This window comes from Triplophysa rosa, linkage group LG6, assembly GCF_024868665.1.
Source record: "Triplophysa rosa linkage group LG6, Trosa_1v2, whole genome shotgun sequence".
Taxonomy (NCBI): domain Eukaryota; kingdom Metazoa; phylum Chordata; class Actinopteri; order Cypriniformes; family Nemacheilidae; genus Triplophysa; species Triplophysa rosa.
In genome coordinates, this window is record NC_079895.1 from 4,918,225 (window position 1) to 4,935,847 (window position 17,623).

Here is a 17,623-nt window from a genome sequence, read left to right on the forward strand (position 1 = left end):
TGGGTAGTAGGGACAATTAAACACTTTAAAGTGCTTTTTCAGTCAAGTTGTTCATTCTGTTTCGTCTCAGTGATTGTGGGCTTTGAGTTCTTTTGGTAAGAATCACTGTTTGAAAATCCAAACCTGGACATTTCTATAGAGGCGGATAAAACATTGAAACCACATGCATCATCGTTATCTTTTTTTGTTATATACTGTAAATACTTGTATTCATGAAGGAATTCAGAGAAACAAAACCATGTGTGGAGCATGTGAAATAAACTGTAGAACTGGATGTGCCTGTGGAAGATCTTTTCTGACCAACAATAAGAATGTTTTGTTGATTTCTGTCATCTTTTGAGACAATGAAGAGTAGACAACAATGCATTTTAACTCCCCCAGAACAACAGAAAGTTTGTTTATTTTTTTAACCATAGCCTTTCCCCTCATATTTTTGTCTCACTAGTTTAAATCTGTCATCTTCAACACAAGACAAATGGGACGTGAACTCCTCCTTGTAAAAAGAGGCCATCAGCAACCACAGTAAAGCTAGTGCAGTTACGAGCGTCATAAACCCGGTTTACTGTCCTGCTTAGCAACTACACCAAAAAAGCCGAACTAACTCTAACGTTATTAGTGAACAATACCTTAGTTATATTTAGGCATTATTGTTACAGAACAAAATATTAGCACAGCGCAAAACACCTAAGGAACAGACATGTAAACATGGATGTAAGTCCGGCCGAGTCAGAGGTGTCTGTGACTCGATGCACTAACAAAAGGGGGTGGAAAATGAGGGTTGGCAGCATTCTTCTTTCTTCAGGCTGTTAAAAAAGAGGCAGTAGAGAGTGGGGCTGGGTCTGACTGCTGCTCTGAGCAGGAAAAGCCTCAGTCTGACTTCATGGTGCAGCGATAACCTGGACTCTTATCTCCCCTATTCTTCCCTTTATTTTGCACATAGGAACGGCTCATGTCTTTGGCACGATGAGCTTTGTGCCTTCTAGGACTGTGCTGTTTCTGGCTTTATCTGTGGCTTTTTTGCAGTTTGTGAAATGCCAGGAGGACAATGGTGGTAAGTTATTTCGTTTTTTTCCAAGAAGCTAATTGTGGTGATCCTTAAGCTGATTTTCTGTTGTTGGTGTGAAGGCATTATTCATATTTCTCACAGATTTTGATTTTGAGTTGAACCCTTTAAACCTCATGTAAAGCTGCTTAAACGTCCAGTCAATTGCTTGAGGTTAATTGGTCGATTCCTTTAGTTAAATGGATGTTGCATATTTTTATGATGTCTATGTTCTAGTGATTTTTAACCAACAAGTACCTGCATACAACTAACAATGCCATGTGATCCAATGATGTCACTTGTGGGCTTGTGATGTGTGTGGATGGTAAAGGGGCACTGTTAGCTTTTGGCTTTGTTTATATCCACACAATTTTAGATTTGTTATCTACCAAAACCTCCTCTCACATCTGCTGAATAGATTTTAACTCTAGCTCTGTGCTCACATGTCTTCTGAAAGAACACATCTTGCGTCCTAATTCACACCAGATGTGTGACCAAGAGGGAGGAACTGACTCTGAACATGCAGAGAGAAAAAAAGTTCAGTTAAGGAACACCTGAGCACTATTACCTCATGCTCTGTTTTACAGCATGACGTATATTTTTCCTAAATGATGTCACAAGGGGACTTTTTTTTCTCGGATCTCAAATTCTCTTCAGGTTTATTTGGATGTATGTTTAGCAGATTTGCAGATTTTGATATGTATATACGTGGTATGCAGCTGAGCTGAACAACATGTTTTACTTGTGTTTTTGGATTTAATGCTATTGCTGGCGTTTAACAGGCAGTGCGCCACCTTGTGGCAAAAGTAAATGTAAAAAATTGCTCCCTCATAAGAGCTTTATCCATGATACACTGAAATAAAAACAGTGATAACAAATTTCCATTTTAAAGACATTATTCGAAGACTTTCAAAAATCATGTTTTTTATTGTGAATTCCAATTAATATCTGCAGTTGGGTTGTTTTTATTAAGTTATAACTCACAATAATTAAGTAAAAAAAAAACACGATAAAAACATGATTTTTGAAAATGTTTAAAAAGAGTCATCTGTGTTTGCAAATAAAATCTTAATTTATATTTTATTTAAGCAACCACAAGGGCACAACTGTTCTGTACTAATAAATTTAAGTAAGTGAAAATTACTTTTTATATTCTGTTTCTCTAAAAACCATGCAATGGACTCTATCATGTTAAAAGTAAAGAGTCTGCGTGTTTTAACAGGCCCCATGCAAGGCCCTATTTCGATATATTTCAAGTTTTTGCTTTCGTGGAAAAGGTGTCATTTCAAGTCGTTTGTTATAATTTGCTTTATTTAAAGACCATTTTGCAAAAAGACACGTATGGTACACACCATCTGGTTAAACTACACTCTAGGTGCTAGGTTGTTTTTGGCACGTGCTGGGTATATATTCCTGGGTTACAAATTACCCAATGCTGGGTTAATTCCACTCAGGGTTGGGTAAAGACAACCCAGCACTTTTTAGAGTCAATGCAAGAAAAGTAAAACACTAAAAGCTTTTTCTCTTAATGGGTAATAAAGTCAAAACTCGAGTCTGACTGTAATGTTTATGAATGTTTCTCGCTTGATAATTTTAGAAATTTATAAGAAAATGGCTGGTATTAAATGGGGTTTGGCTACAAGCTAACTTACATGTATAACCCAAAGCAGCTGTTTGTTTTTAAGTAGTCTGGCTGCAACAGTAATATTTATGTAGCTTGAAGAAAGAAGAATTACTCTGGAAAAACAAAGTGATGAAGAAGTTTTAGGCAAAAGTGGTTAGGTTGCTAGTATTGTTCGGTCTTGGTCTAATGGAAAAAGACTTTCAAATGTAGTTTCTGGCACACCCTGTCATTTGACACAGATGAATATACCACATTAAGTCCAAGTAAAATTTTCCTGTTCTTCATTTGGTCATGTGATCTATGCATGTAAGTTCAGAGACCCTCACCCTTTGGCATAATGTGTACAAGTTAAACAATTCACACAAATGATTTTTAATGCCATGGCAATTCAGTCTGAGCAATACATAGACTGTATTTCTAGCATTAGATCATTCAGTGAATCTGCTGTTTTCACTTAGCCTAATGTTGTGTAGTCTCTGTGTGCTAGATTTATATGTTTGGCATTTTGGTTTCAGTTGTAGTCGCAAATTAATACAGCAAACGGGGCTTTTTCGTCCAATATTGTGCATTCGACCAGATCCACACTGCCTATGTGCTGATGGAAAACATGTGCTGCATTTTTGAGCTATGACTTGATTACATGCCTCTTTGGTCCTGACACAAGTAAGGGGAGGGGGTGAGAGAAAGAGAGAGAGACTTGTTCACAAACTTTATCTTTAACTAGACAAACTTTACCATACAACCCATAGCATCCATGATCTCCTGTAGAGATGGTTCCCGGTATCTCCATGAAATAAACAATTTATAGAATGGATTTTAATGTTTAGCGTGCTCTTCAAACGGCTCCATGGGAACTACTTATAAAGTAAATTATGGCAGTCAGCAAATGCAAGCCTGGGGGATGACTTCCAGATGTTAAACTGGTTGCTTTGGCAATATTTGTAAAATAATAAAACAAACGTTGGTTGAAAACTTGGTTTTGGAGGAAGTCGTGAAGCTGATATAAGGCACACTGTGTTTTTGAACAGAGACGGTTTGGGGACATGGAGAACTGGGATATTTGCAAATATTTTACATATTACCTATTATAAAACATTAACCTATTATAAAAAAGTCCACTTAATAAAAGCAAGCCTTCAGGTATAAGAGATTAAAATGAAAAACATAGAAATGCGTTTTGACAGTCGTACAGGATCAGGAAGCAAGGAGGATTAAAGATATGCCAAGCACACTCAAAAAAATAATAGTGCTATATAGTTAAAAGTGGTTCTTGGCTCGTAATCATAGGGGAACCACTTTTAGTGCGGTGGTTCTTCAGCGGTTCTTTGGGATGACTGAGGTGCTATATAGAACGGCTGAAGAACCATACAGGGGCTTAACAGATTCTTTATACAGAAACGATGCTATACACTGTATACAGCACCTTGGTCACCCCAAAGAACCTCTGAAGAACCACTGAAGTACCAAGATATGGTTCTATAAAGCACTAAAAGTGGTGTCCCTATGATTACGAGCAAAGAATCACTTTTAGTGCTATATAGCACCATTTTTTTTAGAGTGTGACTGTGTAGAGAATGTATAGGTTGGCAATGGAGAAAATAAAGAAAACGCCTCTTGAAAGTTGTTGCAAGCTTCATAAATTCACCCAGATGCTCTTATTGCTCTGGAGATAATCTGGATTTGGCCTATAAAGCATTTATGATTGTACTAAAGTGGTTTCCCAAAACAATTATTGAAATTTAACTCCGAAGCAATTAGTTTGGGGGTTATTAGTAAAAGGGATTTTTGACTAACACCAATATATAGACTAAACAGTACCAACACATCCCTTGTAACCTCATTTTTATTAGTCCACCTGTCTGGTATATCGCTGCCCAGGGATTCCCATAGCAGCCAGATATCTGGAAAAAGGGTAATACAATGTTCTGCTTCTGTGGTGCAGCTGTGGAATATGGAAACAACCTCTCAAAGCAACAGTATGCTAGGTAAAGATGATGCTGTTGATACTGATGTTAAAGGTCATCCGGAACTGAACCCTAACCTTAAACTTTAGCTCGCCCAACATGTGGAACAAACAAGAGCAATATCCTCAAATTAGACAGCTTGTTGGGAGGAGATTGGATTTACAGCTTCTGCCCTGCAGAGAATTAAAAGGTAGGGAAATCCAATAGACTTCCAATGAATGCCAGGTCCAAAATGTCATTGATGGCTGTCTGAACTATCATTTCTAAATAAAGGTCTTTGGAAATATGTTACAACTTTTGGACTTCATGAGAAAAACAGGACGTAAGGAAATGTGGTTTACTCATCTATTGATGATATATTAAAAACAGGTATTTATATAAATTCAACATTGCTTAAGACTGTTGCCAACGCATAACAGATAGCAGACACGCCATTATAAATACAGTGTGTAGAAATTGAAACAGATGTCATACAAACTACAAAAGGGATTGAACTGAATTTGGATGGTCAACCAAAATATTTGTGGTGTGTCAAAGATTAAGTTGTTTTTTAGTTGAGTGAACTTTTAATGCATTAACATTTGAACTAGAAACTTCAAGATAGCAAAAAGATGCATTCAGTTTATTCGGTAGAATATTGCGTGTAAACAATTTCTTACATGTGTGCAATGGAGTCCTCTCCAGAGAAAGAGAATAGTATAAAACGCTATGCTTTTCAAGGGACTGTCAAAACTAGGACATCTGGGTGAGCCCAGTTCACAATATATGGAACTGTCTGAACTGTTTATTGAGTCACGAGTGGAGTAAGGTTTGATCCTAATAATGTTTAAAGAGTAACTATTACAATGTCCTTAAAATTACATTTCATGCACTGTGTAATGTAAGCAGTCTACGAAGTTGTAAAGCAGAAAGTGAACGAATAACAAAGTCCTTGGCTTGGGAAAAAACGAGTCATTTGTCGTTCTAATATTAGTTCCGGGTCAGATTTGTGTCACTCCGTGTAATGCCCGCCTAGTGGCCTACGTTCCATTTGCGACACTGCGGTAGACCAATCACAGCAGACTAGACCATCTGACCAATCAGATCAGAGTGGGCTGACATAAAGGAGGGGATTAGACAGATGAATCGCCAAACAAATCATTTGAGAGTCAGTCAAGAAGTAAGATAACAATAACTGCCTGTTATTAGAAAGTGAAAGTGTTTTTACACCTTGTATGTACGTAAACTTGTTGTTGGACTCTCCATAAACCAAAGTAGGACCTTAAAAATCACAAAATACTGTATTTACTCTTTTAAAACAATGTGATGCGGCAGTCACATTTCAGATTAAGTAACTTCAAAAGATCTATTTAAAAAGTTTTATTCGCAATTTGTATTTAGGTTCACAATATCCTATATAACACATAATTGTAGTGTTATATATATTATACATTATACATTACATATACAGTACATATATACATTACAAGCAGTATTAAGGGTAATTCACACTGATCCAACAAAATGCCAACAAACAGCAACATTCTAACTTAACGTTTGTCGGATCTGTGTGAATCAGCGTTTACAGAGAACAAACAAAATGCTGCAACACTAGTAGACCCACCATTGCATTTTAGCTGTTGCCATAATAACATAGTTTTTCTTGTAATTCCTCTTGTTCATAGTTTTATTGCAACAAACAGCATGAAAAATGCTTCCTCTCTTTTTTTAACACATTTTATTGCACACACTGCTTTACTGAAAATGGAGTCTATATTGCAGCGCTATAAGTATACTTCTTTTAAACTTAAAATAGGAAAGTATACTTTCAGTCTTCTGCTTAGAAATATACTTTATGTACTACTCAGAAATATACTTAAATTTACTCTTAAGTATACTTTAAAAAATGAACTTCAAGTATACTTTTTGATAAGGGGAGTCCTCTCACGTACAGTGTTGGGACATTTGATAAATTGCACTGAATTGATTTGATTTCCTGTGGCTCAGTGGTTAGAGCATGGCGCGAGCATGGGGTTCGATCCCAGGAGATTGCACATAGTCAGAAACAAATGTGTAGTACAATGCAATGTAAGTCGCTTTGCATAAAAGCGTCTGCCAAATGCGTAAATGTAAATGTTAATTTGAAACACTTAAAATGTGATCCTGGTGCAGACAGCTTAAAACGTGAAAACTGAGCGAAAAGGTTTTTACCTTGTAAGTCAGCTGGCGTTTGTATGGTCACAGCACGGAAATCTCTCACAGTGGCATTTCCTCTGGAGAGAAAGCGGAGTAATGTCTGACCAATGATATCATTCCCTGCTGTCTCGTAATGGTTAAAACATATACCGTCTCTTCTTATACCACCAAGCAATTTGGTTTAAACAATTTGTTTTAAAAACTGCATTATGTACATCATCAGAATATTACGCAATCGCGATTAACCGCATCCAGAATAAAAGTTTGTGTTTACATAATATATGTCTGTGTACTGTGCATATTCATTTTGTATTTATTAACACATACACAAACATGCATATATTAAAGAAAAATATAAAAACGAATAAACGTTTATATGTAATTTCCTAAATATATATACATGTATGCGTATGTTATTGTGTTCAAAAATACAAAATGAATATGCAAAGTACACAGACATATGTACACACAAATTTTTATTCTGGATGCCACTAATCGTTTGACAGCCTTTACTCCAAAACATACCAAAGCATAATTGTACTGTCTCATTGTCACACTTCGTGTCAAAAACAGGAGAGCACACCTCAAAGTTCCAGTATACAGACTTTAATAAAGAGTCCGGGAGAACCAGGTACCCCAAAAAGCAGGCAAATCCAGACCGGGCATCAGACATACGCAAAAGGACATTAATACTAGACAAAGAACAAGACAAAACACAGGGTATAAATAGTGTCCAGGGAATGATCATCAGGTGCGGGTGCAACAAGCGAGGTGGAGGTAAGGTATCGTGGCAAAATATAGGCCAAGGGTAAAAACGGAGAAAACTAAACAGGGAAACAGACATAGATGTGACACTCATCTCGAGGAACAAACAAACAAGCAATTAATACATTTCTAAAACATAAATGTGAAATAAATATAAAATATACAATTAGTTTCATAACTAGAACTGATAACCGGCACAGTGGTTCACTGGGTTAACAGCTCACTAAACCGGTTTATTCAAAGAAAACCTTTTTGTACTCTTGTTTTACTTGAGTTCTAATTGATAAATATAATAATGTTGATCCTAAAAACGTTGTTAAAAGGCTTTGGAATGATACTGAGATCAGTTTCTCTACTAACCTTCTCCGTCAGGATGCATGCTGGATTGTGATGTATTTTGGGGTAATTATGAGTCAATTGAACAGAAGTGCTTAAAGGAGTAGTTCACCTTCAAAATGAAATTTCTGTCATCATTTACTCACCCTCTTGTCATTTCAAACCTGTATGATTTCTTTCTTGTGCAGAACACAAAAGAAGATATTTTGAAGAATGTCGTTAACAGCCCCCCATTCACTTGTGAATGGGGGTCTGGGTTGTTCTGTTACCAACATTTTTTTAAATATCTTCTTTTGTGTTCTGCAGAAGACAGAAAGTCATACCGGTTTGAAATGACAAGAGGGCGTGCAAATGATGACATAATTTTCATTTTGAAGGTGAACTACTCCTTTAAATAACCCTGAGGCTGATCCTATATACAGTAGACTAACTGCAGATGAATGTGCAGAGAAATATTCAAAAGCTCTGAAGAGGAGAGATGTATGAGGAAGCTGAGCCAAATCATATAAAAGAGATACAGATGTATTTGCTTTGAAGGACTCTGAACTACTGTTCCCATATTTGTTAAATCGAGTTTGGAAAGATTCAGTTTTCCTCTGTGACAGAAAATAGGAAGATCTTACACAATGTCAACGTTCCCACATTACATTCCTTATGGACTATCCCATATTGAATTGCTTTGACTAGATTTACAATGTGCTAAAGGACATATTATTGCAAATACAAAGAACAAGAAAACAACATTTCATTATGAACATAAGGAAGTCTTTTTTAAACAATAAACTAGCAGGGTCTTGTTGTAACAAATCAGTTTAAAGCAACATATTCATTACTTCAGCTTTACATGCAGAGGATTATCAATCATAAGGAGGGTAAATAACCATGTGCCACACACGAGGGATCACCCAGTCAGGTAAGTGCTTCACAGGTTTTGCAACAAAAGAAGGGGGGGGTTATTCTGTAGGTAAGTATGTGAGGTAGGTTCTGTTGTATTATTCTTTTTTTTTATTAAGTTCGTAATTAGGTTTCTCCCATACTGGGGTCAAAGGTCACAGTTACAGTTATGGGTCTATGAAAGGGCCTAAATAAACCTGCACAGGGGGTTATGTTTCAGGTAGTTGATATCCAAAATGTATAATCTTGTAAGAACTGTTTCTTAGAAAAAGCAAAAAAAAAACAATCTATAGACTTGATGGAGTAGTCTGCAGTCTTGTTTCTCTAAGAACATTCTCAATAGCTCATCTCATTGAAAGATCTAAACCCGACCTTTGAGAATTTATTCCATCACTAATTTAAACCAAATGGCTCTTTTGTTGTAGATGGATGTTTTCATGCCCAAAAAGGAACTTTTTTTCCAGCTTTTATCTTTCAAGTCAACTTATGACAACAGTTAAAGCTGATGGTTGAAGTCTTAAATTAATACAAGGTAAGAAAGACTTCACTATAGTGATGCTGTGTGGGGTCACATGAAGTAAATGTTTATACTAAAGATCTTCGCTGATGCCTCGAGGTTCTTTATCCAACACAGTGTACAATAAGATAGAATCATGACAGACCAGCTGTGTGCGCTCTTACAACATCCTAACAAAGCAGAGAGGAGGAAACAAGCTACAGAGAGAATCGTGAGGGTGGGATGTTTCCAATCTCTGGAAAGAGTGAGTGGGATCGTTCCACACAGGATGCATGAGATTAAAAATCCATAGCCTGGAAAAAAATGGTTTTTGCCTTGAAAATGATCTGCTAAAAACACAAATCTTCCTTTACCAAGTTTTACTCTTGCTTTACTTTTTAATATAAATGAAAGAAGGTCAGGCAAACAAGCAATAAGTATATCATGTCATGAGATTTTGATAATCTCAGCCAAGAATGAGACTTCTTAGTGGTCTTATTAGAGAAACTTGTTCTCTGAAACTTCAAGTAAAAGAAACATTTGCTCTCCGGCATGTGAACACTTACACTAATATTGTTTGAAAGAGCAGGAGTTCAGAATGTGTAAATATTAATTCAGCCATAGTGACTCCTTGAATTTTAAATCGCTCTGAAAAAACACAGGTGTCTAGCCCCTGGCATGTTTAAAAATATAAAGGAGGAATGTGTGAAGTAGCATTAATCCCTTATACTTTGCGATGCCTTTGTGATCTTTCTTTCTGTCTCTATCTAGAATTTGTGGGTCTACATTTAAGGTCACATTCTATTTTCTTCATAAAAAAACACTGAATTCATAAAGAGCTTCTGCTGACATGTAGTCCTGCACGTTCTATTGTGGAAGCTTAGAAAGAAATTACTGTTTCATCTTTGTGTTTACTGACTTGCTATATGTACTGTATAATTATTTTAAACTAAAAATATATATTTTTTACTATTTTATGTACTTCTCAGAAAACCACAGTTGTAAACGTTCTGTCCTCAACATTTACTACCGTTACACATAAAGTATCCTTAAAATTCCATGAACTAAACAAGTGGCCCACTTTTAGAAACAGAACACTTAGTTACAAGTATACTACAACTAGTACTTCACAAAGTATACTTAAAAATATTCTTGAACTTTGCTTACGTATGCTTAATAAAATTAATTTATATATAAAGTATACTTTTTATTGTAAGGGCTGGATTTCTCTCTGCCCTCTACATACCGCAAAGGCAAGCTCAGTCTCTGACCAGTGTTTTATGACACCATGAATTACATGATATCTCAGACATGTGGTGAAAGCAATGGGAAAAAAACAGAAGAGAAAGTAGTTCTGTGGCACAAAAGTGCAACAATGTGAAACCACGATGTAGTTCACAAGACTGGATTTGTGAGCATGGCCGTTGTCCCGGGCCCTGTGATGACGGGGGCCTACTAAACAAGTCTGTACACTGCTGAGTGTAGGGGGCTGGGGGTCCAACCTTATAATTTTGTCCCAGGAAGACTGATGGGAAATATTTTATTGTGCACATGGTGCAAAAAAATCTCATAAAAGTAGACGTACAGATGGTTTTGTGTTGCTTTGTCATTAAAAATGTATTTAATACTAAGTAAATATGTCTTATTTGAGGTATGTTTATTAGGTTAGAATAAATAGGTTAAATAATAAGATTGAGTATAGGGAAGGGCTGGAAATGGGGGGAACGTCGGGGGACGGAGTCCAGGTAGTGAATTGCAACTGAGGGGACAGGGTTCCACCTCAAAATGTAGAGGATTTTATCCATGAAAATGCCTCCGGACCTAATTTTCTGCATATACACTGTAAAAAAATGAATTTCTTACAAAGCATTTTTGTCTTGTTTTCTAGTACAAGTATCTAAAAATAAGAATGCATTTAAGAAGCAAAAGATGCATTTAGGTGACAAGAAAAATTACGTAAGAGATTTAATGTATGTTTAATCGTTTTATGAAAACTGTATTAGAATTAAGTACGTTTGTTTAAAACAGGCAAAAAAATACATCAACGGGGTAAGAAAATAAACGTAAATTAGGTACTTAAGAAAAAGGTAAAACTAAATTCATGTTAAAATTCGTATTCATGTTAAAATCTTTTTCTATTTTTTTGTCAAGTGTTTCTTGATTTTTTTTATTTTTACTAAGAAACATGTTACTAAAGAACATAAGAAATTTTTTTGCAGGTTTTTTTGCCGTGTATGTCTTAAAATATTACATTTGTTTCCAACTAGAATGCTGCCAGTGATTCTCAGCTATTACTGAGTATAGGGTGATGTGGCAATCAAATTATTCAGTCAAAAAAAAAAGCTTTTGGCAAAGCTCTGCATATCATCAAAAGCACAGGCCTGAAAAAGGGTAAAAGACATGTCCGAACCAAAGGAAACCAATGCTTCCTTGTACAAATGAGGTTGCTCCTTAAAGGTTGTTCCGCTATGACTGTTCGTTTGAAAATCATCCATGTTTATCTCGTCACTAAAGTCACAAGCACTGGGAGTCAAGACTTAAGTTAATCATAGGTTTACAGTCACTTTGAGGTTTATCTGTCTGGAGTGACACTCTCAATTACAATGTTTACAAATCACTCACGTCCCATTTTCACACAAATTCTTCTTCTCGAAAAGAGGCAGTTCTGTGTGAGGACTCCATCAGCTAATTACAAGAGAGGTCAGAGGTCTTTCAGACAGGATTTATTTCTGTTGTTGAACGTCAACGCCTAAAAAGCAGGAAAGGAGCCCCTTTAAAGTTTCCCTGGAGGTAAAATGTAACTTTACTTGCCTTACTGTAAAAACAGATGTTCCCTTCAGAAAAAAAGGGATTCCAGACATCAGCGGCCTGAGATAAACGTGATCACATTTTCACATTGTTCGATGTTCAGATGAAAATCTCGCATTTATTGAATTCCCATTCCCACAGATTCCCATCTATACTCGCAGTTGGAAAGACAAACTCGGATGAGTCATTGTTTCCATAAGGTCATTTTCAAACCCGTACAAACTTGTTCCAACAACAGAGCCCCTGAACACAGCAAGTTATGAGTATTTCCACATAAACCGAAGGAAAATTCATGTGATTTATGTCACAGTTAATTCCCCGCCATGCAGTATATTTGTGGGGACGTAAAAAATAAAGAATAAACTACCCCCTAGAACCTTCCTACAGAAGTCTGGGTTTGAGAAACGTGAGGGAAGGAACCACAGACATGAGCTGACAGAGTAATTCTGAGCATGTTCAGTGCGGTCAGGTCAGGCCAGACTAGAAGGCTGCTGGAAAATGTACGTCATAAGTCCACACAGAGTCATGCCTTTGCTATCATCATCATCACTGGGGATTTTGGGAATTGCTGTAGAAAGTGCAGCGTATGCAATGAATTAGCAAACCGGGGGAAAGACTGAGTTTTCCCCTCACTCCTAATGGGACGGTTTTCAGGGGTGACTTGTTAACCACAAAAACCAGTTCCATAGATCTATAATGGCTTGAACATCTTTATGAAACACTCAGTTCTCTTGTCTAAGAGTCAGAATCTTCGTGATTCATTTTATTACCTCAGATGTGTATTGTACTGCTATTTCAAAGGTTATATGTGTTGTAGTTTGGCCTAATGTTACGATTTCAACAGATGTAGATTTCTTTGATCATGCAAAATGCATTGATACTCAACTTTACCATCATATTGCATGTCTGCCATTTGGATAAAATACAGTTTGTCAAACCCATCCTATACAGATTTGATCAGATCTTAGAGAAATTTGGGTCAGACAATCTTCAGTCTGGTCAACACTTTGGAGCATTGGCACATTACCATACACAAGTTGTTGAAAGTGCCACCTATTGGTCAAAAGTTATAAGTAATTGTACTATATATCCTGTTCATGGTTTTAAACTAATTTTGTTTGTAAAGTTACCATGTTACATTAATGCCATAGGTGGGTTAGTAATTCTTGCTTGCAACTATATTTTAGTTTGTTTTCTGTCAAATGTAAGAATGTTATGTCACTGAATATATTGACTGTAACAATGAAAAGTCAAATGTTTACATTTGCCCTCTTGCTAGATACAATTGTCAATTACATTGATTCTTATACGTTTTTTATTCTAGCTGTATATGTATATAATTTTGTTTAAAGTTACAAAGAAACTACAGCCCCACAATATGAGGCTGACATCAGCCATGTGTTCATGAAAAGATTTGATTCTGGTTACTTGGCACACATCCCCGATGCTTTCATTTCCTCAGGTCACAAATATATCAGCTTCACTTGACTAATGCATCAGTTTCACGCATTTAAACGAAATTTATTCATGCACGTCTGTTACAGTATTGTGATCAGATTCAGAATTCTTGCTGTCAGCTATGGTGTAGTATCCTTTAATCAGTTTCCCAGAATCAATATAAATGTAAAATAATATATATATATATATATATATATATATATATACTGTATATGCAGTTCAATAAGGCCCTTTTCAGGGTGAAGATTTTAAGTTAAGGTAGGTAGACAAACCAAAAGGTTGATAAAGGTAGATGGTTAAAGCTCAAGGGTGCCACCTGGTGCTACAGGTGCAACCTTGAATTCTAACATCCATGATGTTTGCCACAGTTGTTAACACAGTGGCTCCTTTGGCTTATGTTATTGGGAAATAGTTTATTGTAAAGTGTTTTAATGACAGACTGTGAGGTAAATGGATGCAGAGGTTTGCTGGAAACAGGATTTATGAATCAGACTGCCTTGAAAGCATTAGCTCATGTCTGCCCACAAAAGCCTTTTCAGGAGAGCATGGATCACCTTTTCCAGTCATTTTCAGTCATATTATTTCATAATACTGTATATTTTTTACCTTTTTTCCCTGTAGAGGACGAGCTGAGCTGCTTAGAGAATGGGCAGGTGTACTCAAACAGAGACATCTGGAAACCTGAGCCATGCAAGATCTGTGTTTGTGACAGCGGGACCATCTTGTGCGACGAGGTGCAATGTGATGAAGTGTCTAACTGTGAAAAGGTAGTGGTTCCAGATGGAGAGTGCTGTCCTGTTTGCCAGAGTGGGGCACGAGAAGCCGGCAAGCCCAGACCAGGTAAGAATAGCCATCGTGAAATCCTTCTGGATCAAAACAAAATCACATTAACCTTGATTATGTATACTGTACATATATTAACAACAGCTATTTTGTCCATTTTCGATTTTCAGGAGGCAGAATTGCCAGGGTAAACAATATATTTACACATATGCCGTGCCAATATTTTTTATATATATTCTAATAATATATTAAATAAACGTATACTGTATGTATCAGCCCAGTAACTGTACTGTTCATATTTTCAGGGTCAAAAAGGAGAACCCGGAGATGTCCCAACAGTATGTTTGAATTATCATTTAAGTTATAATTGAAAATGAGAAGGGGTATCTGGTATTATTGGTTTAAAGTGTATTAATATTCATATTTTCTTATAATATTCTTATTTTAATCTGATTTAAGATTACTGGAATAAGAGGTCGTCCTGGATCAATGGTAAGCTTGCTTTTAAGACTTCCTAATAAGTATAATGTATTTTATTGACGTGTGAATGATCTTGGAACCCATGATCTTGGCACGTGCATGTTTGAGCTGGAATGCCTATAAAACTTAATGCTGCGCAATTCAAACATTTTCAATTGTTATGTCGAAAGACTGAAAACACATAAAAAATGTGGGATTTCAAAAGTCTGTAGAGACCATCATTGTGAATTAATACAGCACATCATTTCAAATTGTTTGTAATGGTGCATTGAAGACCATTTGAAATTCTTCCAGTCTGACATCTGCCCACACCAGACTGATGGGAACCAATAAAACACCATCCTCCTGGAATAATGTTGAGTTCCAGACACGTCGGAGTGAGGAGATTACCCACCTCAAACTGGAAAATAACTTCTTCATTTAGTAACATTAAAGTATTTAAAAACATTCAAAGTATTTTAGTAACATTAAAACAGCCCATATCCAGAAATAATTTCCGGGTTGAGATGGAAAATATCCTAAATCCGAGGTGTCTGAAACGCAGCATAAGACCTAAAAAATATTTTGTAAAGGTTTTTAAATATTTGTAATTTCATGCCGGCTCAGGTGCTTTCAGACACTAGATGGGGACAGAGAACCGTTCTGTGTATTTCCCCGAATCGTTTAACGAGTGAACGCTATCAAATCTCTTTTGCATTAAGGTTTGTTATGTTTGATTTTACAGGGACCTCCAGGAGCGCCAGGGTTTAGAGGAGACAGCGGACCCAAGGGTCGACCTGTAAGACGATGCACATGCATTCAGCATTGTTCTTGGAGATGTGAATCATTGTGTAATTGGAATCTTAATCAGATTTTAATGTCTTATGTAGGGTCAGAAAGGTCCCCCAGGATTTGACGGAGAGCCTGGTGTTCCCGGACATCCGGGAGAGCCCGGACCACAAGGACATTCCCCAGGAGTAAGTATCACCATGATTCGGTGTTAAATTGACAGATTCATGAATTTACAACAGGCCAATTAAAAGAAAGGTTACAATACAATAAAATAAGCAGCGGACATATTGCATTTCACAAAACACAGCAGCTACAATAGAGCAAATGAATAAATATGCCTACATGTCACATACTGTTGGTTGAACTTTTTAAAACCTTAAACATTATGCAGGTGGTCACTGCCCAAAAAAGTCTCACCCAGACACAGTTATCGGAGATAAAAAAAATACTAAAATACAATACAGCTATACAGCAAAAAATGGCAGAGATTTTTTAAGTCTTTTCCGATTTTGTGTGAAATGCATCATGTTTAGCAAATGGGCAAGCGTCAATGATAAATTAAACTGGTCTTTTGTTTAAGTATTTAAAATGTCTTCTGTTACTTAGGGCCAGTTTGCCTCACATATGGCTGGAGGATTTGATGACAAAACAGGAGCCCAACATGTCATGATGCCTGGAACTCGTGTAAGCGTTAACACAAGCTTATTCTGTAATTCATCAAAAACAACAAAACATTTTTCTTAAACCGAGCATACTATTATTCAGAGTATTGCATTTCTTTTGGATGCTATGGTGTGCCACATTGCACATTGCTTCTGAAGCCGTGACTTTTTTTAACAGGGGGAGGGAGGAGCAAGAGGACCACCTGGACCAAATGGAGCACCAGTATGTATTATTATTTGATATGCAAAATATACAAAAACATACATTTCAGATATTTCAATTAAAATTCCTCCCAGCAGCTTTAAAGCTTTCCCTTTTTCCTTTAGGGGGCAGCAGGATCTCAAGGACCTCCTGGTGATGTAGGTGATCCAGGGCCAATGGTGAGTGAACATATTGAACTGCCTGTCATAACTACACACTTTACTGCAGTACATTACATTACTGGAGTCTACCCTAAGCTCTTTATTTCAAACCAAACATCAGCCAGGACCAACACTTGTTCACATACTGCAGGCAACTTTCATGGCTCATTTAATAAAGGAAGACCTCATCCCTCGCCATTCACATTCTCAAAGCAATGACGTTATTGAAGTGGTTTTATACATGTACTTAAAAATTCTCTTTAAGAAGTCATTCGTACATTTTAGTACAATTTGCTTTCGTGCCAGTGACGTTAGGTTTAGGGCCGAGGTTAGGGGTGGGGCTTCCGTATCGCTTTTTTCTAGTAGGCCTAATTGTACGTTTTTGTATGCTTCACATTGTACAAATCCATACGAATTAGCCAACTTGTAAAATAGCTACGAATCCCCACGAAATGAGGTTGTGGTAACACACTACTGCATGAAATTACAATGTTTAAAACATGTTACAGCATGTCCAAACAATATTATAAATATATATAATATAAAATTTCTTATTTAGGACAATTCTTAACTAGATGTTTGTACTCATTATACAGCACAAAAACATCAGCAAAAGTAAACTTTTTTTGCTCAGGTGGACTTTTAAATCAAAACCTAAGTAACTTTTAATACGCATTATTTAAAGATTTCATACACCGCATGGGACCACATATCATTGACAAGCATGAGAATCACTAGAAGTCAATTTACCCCCATCAATAATGCAAATTTAGCTTTTCGTGTCTGTATGGATCGCATTTCATTACTCAAGTACAGACATGCTTCACACCATCTGCATAATGCATCTTTGCTGTTTTTAATTATCTTTTGGTAATTGCGGTTTTTCCTTTCACAGGGTGGCTCTGGCCCGAGGGGTCCGGAGGGTCCTCTAGGGAAACCCGGTGAGGATGTGAGTAAATACAAGCTCCTCAATACTCAAATACTCAAATGTTTCTATGGTTC

At 36.6% G+C, this 17,623-nt stretch overlaps 1 protein-coding gene across 1 annotated transcript in view; it reads left to right on the forward strand.

Moving 5' to 3' along the window:
• The first annotated feature begins 808 nt into the window (after positions 1-808).
• The window catches only part of col5a2a (collagen, type V, alpha 2a), a 28,447-nt gene continuing 11,632 nt past the window's right edge, over positions 809-17,623 (forward strand). The window contains exons 1-11 of the mRNA XM_057336749.1: positions 809-1,051; positions 14,184-14,402; positions 14,516-14,532; positions 14,651-14,683; positions 14,805-14,837; positions 15,550-15,603; positions 15,695-15,781; positions 16,203-16,280; positions 16,437-16,481; positions 16,586-16,639; positions 17,517-17,570. Coding sequence (XP_057192732.1) covers positions 964-1,051; positions 14,184-14,402; positions 14,516-14,532; positions 14,651-14,683; positions 14,805-14,837; positions 15,550-15,603; positions 15,695-15,781; positions 16,203-16,280; positions 16,437-16,481; positions 16,586-16,639; positions 17,517-17,570 — 762 coding nt within the window. The 5' untranslated portion in view covers positions 809-963. The remainder of the gene's footprint in view (positions 1,052-14,183; positions 14,403-14,515; positions 14,533-14,650; positions 14,684-14,804; positions 14,838-15,549; positions 15,604-15,694; positions 15,782-16,202; positions 16,281-16,436; positions 16,482-16,585; positions 16,640-17,516; positions 17,571-17,623) is intronic.